The 5141-nt window shown below is 37.9% G+C and overlaps 1 protein-coding gene across 1 annotated transcript; it reads right to left on the reverse strand.

Moving 5' to 3' along the window:
* Window positions 1–409: 409 nt before the first annotated feature.
* Window positions 410–4027, reverse strand: LOC135150465 (uncharacterized). Its single transcript, XM_064086775.1, has 3 exons — window positions 3959–4027; window positions 3213–3727; window positions 410–734 (listed from the first exon to the last, which is right to left on the reverse strand). Exons 1-3 carry the CDS (start codon window positions 4025–4027, stop codon window positions 410–412), a joined length of 909 nt encoding a protein of 302 aa, XP_063942845.1.
* Window positions 4028–5141: the final 1114 nt, after the last annotated feature.

Raw genomic sequence — 5141 nt, forward strand, 5'->3', positions numbered from 1 at the left:
CTACCTAAGATGTTCTGAGTAGTTTTCATGAATTTGTCCATGTTTTTATTATTTCTCTCTCCTTAGCAAGTTCTGATTCAAGAGATGCATGTTTCTTTAATAATTCATTTTTGACAAAAATAGCATCATCTCTTTCTTTCTAAACTTCTAACATCTAGACTAATTCTTCCTCAAGATAATCATTCCTTTTCTTTACATCTAAGACTTCAGATTTCAATCTTTCATTTTTTAAGGTCTGATCTCTATAACTGATATGCAAGCTTTTAAGGAACAATCTTAACTCGGTTATATCTTCAGTATTAAAGGCAAGAGTAGAATGAGGTACCTTTGTTTCAACAGCCTCAGAGCTGTTATCAGTGTTTGCCATCAAGGCATCGTTGATTTCTTCCTCTGAGTCTGATGTATCTGCCTAGTTTCCTTTTTTGGTGATGAAAGCTTGTCCATTTTCATTCTTGGCCTTCTTGCACTCAGTTGCAAAGTGACCCTTTTCACCACAGTTGAAGCAGGTAAACTTGGATTTGTCAACTTTTCCAGATTTTTCTTCCTTTCCCTCATTCTTCTTGAAACCTTTTATGTCAGAGTTTCTGTCCTTCCTCGTAAACTTCTTTCCCTTATTGAAGTTTTTGTAAGCCATCTTCTTGAAGCTTTTGACCATTAAAGCTGCCAGCTGCATCATCTCAGTGTCACTGTCCTCAGAGTCTAAGGGGATATCAGAGTTTAAGTCCTCATCAGAGCTTGATGACTCAGTATCTGTTAGGTCCAGATACGATTGTAGAAGGGGGGGGGGTTGAATACAATCGATACCAAATTATCGCGGAAGTGAATCTGATTGAATAAAACTTGTTAATCAGATTATAATTAATTAATATAACAATGTTTGAAGTCGTTATATAATTAATATGGTTCAGTTTTAATGTCCACTAAAGTTCGTAGAATAAATTCGACAGGGTATATTCTAGATTTAGTGATTAAAACAACCGGGTTATCAAAGCACAGAAAACTGTGGATATAACGATCAAGCAAGTTACAAGCAACTTGAAAGCTTTACAAATGCTTTGATTTACAAAGTGATGAACACTTAGAAATGAAGAAACTAAGCCATATATATAGGCAAAGCTTTGTACTTGTAAGACAATGCAAAGACAAGACAATCTAGAAAGGAAAGACAATTTAAATGTCTTACAAAGCCATTTACACAGCAGAAAGACAATCCACAGGAAGGGCAAGACAATTAACCTTCGGTAGGACAATTAGAATTGTCTTGCAGGAGCCATTCGGCCAGACAATCAAGGATTGTCTTGCAAGCCTTCAATCGGTCAGACAATCAATTATCTTGCAGGCAATCACCAATCTTCGGTAGGACAATCTGTTTTGTCTTGGCACAAAGCATTCGGTAAGACAAAGTATTTGTCTTGGCAGTGAACACACGGTCAGACAATTTGTCTTGCAGACTTCCTGATTTCTTCGGTAAGACAAATGAATATTGTCTTGGCTGTTGCTTTATTCATCCTAGAAACAGATTCGGTAAGACAATCTTGGATTGTCTTACTGAGTTTGTTTTGATGATTAAGGATGTAATTTAAGATATATATTAAATAGAAAATTATCCACTTAATTAAATTAATCATATAAATTCATAAATTAAATTAATTCTTGAGTGAATTAATTTAAAAAATAAATTACATAATTCATATAATTATTTGTGAAGTGAAATAATAATCTATTAAATATTTAATCACCTATTCTTCAGTAGAACAGCTTCTCGTCTTCTTTAAACTTTAATAACTTCTTCTTGAATTGTCGATCGAACGAACTACCACTTCTGCTTGACTTCAAATATTTAATTTGAATAACTGATACACGGATGTACTATCTGGTTCATCTGTATCTAGTTAAATCAAATATTCTCTGTCAAATAAACATTAAGAATTTGGTTTGTTCGTCGAGTCTTCGTCTTGTAAGTACTTCTTCATTAAATGGAATCTTCTGATAAAATAAAGTATAGAAACTTTATATCTTCTGAACTCCTGGACGTGCCACAAAAGATTATTTGTGCACTGAGGCTTGAACATATTAATGAACTTCTTTCAGTGGTGTGCAGCAGCATCCTGGAATTTATCTGACATATAATTCCCATAAATCACTTGACGTTCTTCGTACGGATTCCGATGACTTGCTATTTACTGAGCTTTCTTATCAGAGTTGAGTTGTACCTATTTAAATACAAATAGGCTGAACATATGCCTTTCAATCTCCCCCTATTTGTTTGTTAACATAACATGCAAATTTCCTAGAGGATAACTCAATTAACAGATACGACAAAAATTTAAACAAAGGAATGTAAATAGCAAAAGTTTATGGCTTTGCATTAAACATTAAACCATATTCATAAATAGATTACAAAAGGATGTTCCTTGAACATATCTAACAAATATCCTAATCAATCTATTCACTCAGAACGAGTGACTTCTCCTTCTTCAGCATCTGAACAGTGAATAATTGGAGTAGAAGGCTCATTCTGAGTAGGCTCTTCAGCTGCAGTGGATTCTCCACGCTTCTTTCTTTCACGAGCCAATGAAAGATGATATTGAACTTCTATGTCCACAGGGTCTTCGATGAAATCTGCTGGCTGAGATTGGTTGATATACTTCATCTTTCTGAAGTATTGTTGAATATTTCTCCTTGTGCAGTAGTTCACAATCTTAGTATCGGCATCAGCTTTGGCCTTAGAAGCGAAGCCCTTGGTACGTAGAATTGTTGAAACAAGAACCATCTGACTAACATCATACTTAAGAAGATGTTGGTGGTCCAGGTAGAAGGTTCCAAACTTTCCCTCGTGAATGAACTTAACACAGTAGGGATTTATGACAACTTATGTACTGTTATGAATTGCACAATCCATAAGTCTGTCACGTAGGAGTTCATTCAGATTTGAGCTGCGTCTAATCTTGTTACGAATCACCTAGATTTCAGTTAGAGATAGAAACTTGAATAAATCAATTGAAACCCTGAATGTTCCGTTTCTCTGAGTAGAAATAATGATCTCCCATTCATTGAGAAGATTCTTGACACCAATAGTTATGTATTCTAACTCGAGAGCAAGAGCACGCATAAACATATCCTCATTAGGGTTAGCCTCTCTCAGGTCATAAATGAAGGATTTGAACTTACCATCATTGAAAGGTTCCCTTTGAGGTCCAGAGAGGATTTGCCTAGCAATATCCCAGCTTTCACCAACTTTCCTGGAGATATCCTCTCTCTTTTCCTTGAACTTTGCATCCCATATCTTCTGTTTCTCCAGCTTGACCAACTCATCAGTTGTCCTCTTCTCATCCACCAGTTTCTGTAGTTCCTGAAGCTTTGCTTTGCTAGCTTCATGTTGAGCTTTAAACATTCTGACCTTTTCCATGTGCTCAGGGCCCACAGAATGATCTTCGTTGAAAAGAAAGCTTTCCTCGAAACGACCTTCTTCCTCAGCTTCAAAATAAGCAGAATCAAAAGCATCATCATCATCAACATCTTCAGGAATGTTGTCATAATCCTGATTAGTGAAGATGTTCTCAGATTCAGGCATTTTCCCTTTAGACTTGTCAGCTGCAGAAGAATCCTTTTCACTTGCTCCATCTCCACCCTTATCACTCCTATCTGTATCTCCATCCTTATCACTCCTATCAGCAGCATCAGCATTGCTGTGATCATCTTTGTCATCCTTATCCTTCTTATCTTTCTCCCCCTTAGTTGAGGGATCCTCTGGAGTAGACTGAGATGTTGACGGATTAATCTTTAAGTGTTGAACAACTTGAGCCAGAGTTTGCTCCAAGTTGTCAAGCTTCGTCAGACAGAGCTCCTGAGTCTTATCAAATTTGTCCATCCTAGAGTGAATGCCCTTTACATGATCATCCAATTCCTTTTTCAGAGAAGTAAAGGAGGGATCAACAACTTTCTCTTGCAGAGTCACCAGCTCTCCACTTCTGAATCTGGCATTCTCAGCATTCAACCTTTCTATCTCAGCTTTTAGAGCAGCCATATGTTCCAGTAACAGATCTGTGGTGGTGTGTGCACTCACCTCACGAACACTCAAAGATTTTTCACTATCCTCTCGTGCATGTGTTTCGCTCGGTGTTTGCCTGATTTCACTCGTAGTTTTCACACCATCACCAGAACCTGTATATACAACCATAGTTCCCTGAGATGGAACTGTAGGAAGTGAAGAAACAAATTGTCCTTCAGATGCCTGTGAAGGCTGATGTACTTGCAGGTTGCCAAGTAGATCCTGATCCAAAAAGAAAGAGTGATCAGAAAATTTTTCATATAACATGTTTTGAAATTTTGTGCTCTCTCTAAGTGAAGAATCAAAAGACACAGGTTCAGTGTTTACTAGCGTGAGTGCTAGTTGTGTGCTTGACTCTTTACAGGATACCGCGGTCGGACGACCAATTTCAATAAATGCATTCTGTGGAGAGAATGAATCTAGAGATTGTATATTTACCGTTTCAGTGTCCAAATCCTTTTGGGAGGAAATGGATGCAGCTGTAGTTGTCTCTGGTTCTGCCACCCTTTGCTTCTTACGAGACAGAGCTGCGGGATCTCTCAAAATTGCACTCCCACTCCGTTTCCGGGCTACCTTTCTAACAACAGGGGTTGAAGTAGTGTTGTTTGAAGTGTTTGATGAAGAATCAGTGGTTGAAATGGAAACGTCAGCTTGGATATGAACCTGGGTGTTTTCAGGTTCAATGCTGGGAGTCTGGAAATCAAATCCAATATCACAATCAAAATCTGCAATATCAATATTAAAGGTATCAGTGAGATTAGAAAGTACCTGAGCTACCTGTAAATCAGCCCTGAAGTCCTGTAGGCCTGGATTGATAGCAGAATCAGCAGGCAGTGGCTGAGAGGTAGATTGAGGTTGAGGAATGGTATGTGTATGTGTAGGTGAAGGTGTTGGTTCAGATTGAGAGGGAAGAATGGAGGCTTGTTGGTCTGGGAAGAAGTTGTAATGTGGAGGGGATTGGTGTTGAGATTGGTGAGGAGAATTGTATGATGATTGGTGAGGTGATTGATGTGGTGAATTGAAAGGAGGGTTGTAGGGAGAGTAATGTGAGGATTGGCTGGATGATTGATAGTCTTGAAGAAGTTGTAGT

This window comes from Daucus carota, chromosome 2, assembly GCF_001625215.2.
Source record: "Daucus carota subsp. sativus chromosome 2, DH1 v3.0, whole genome shotgun sequence".
Lineage (NCBI taxonomy): Eukaryota > Viridiplantae > Streptophyta > Magnoliopsida > Apiales > Apiaceae > Daucus > Daucus carota.

Bases quoted from the DNA above. Each gene is read 5' to 3' on its own strand.
- LOC135150465 (XM_064086775.1), bottom strand. From the start codon at position 4,027: ATGGCTGCTCTAAAAGCTGAGATAGAAAGGTTGAATGCTGAGAATGCC. The intron at 3,728-3,958 runs GTGACTCTGCAA...ACTAAGGGGGAG, and splicing joins GATTCAGAAGTGGAGAGCTG to AAAGATAAGAAGGATAAGGA. The intron at 735-3,212 runs GCAAATCCTCTC...TGAGTCATCAAG, and splicing joins GAAAGCTGGGATATTGCTAG to CTCTGATGAGGACTTAAACT.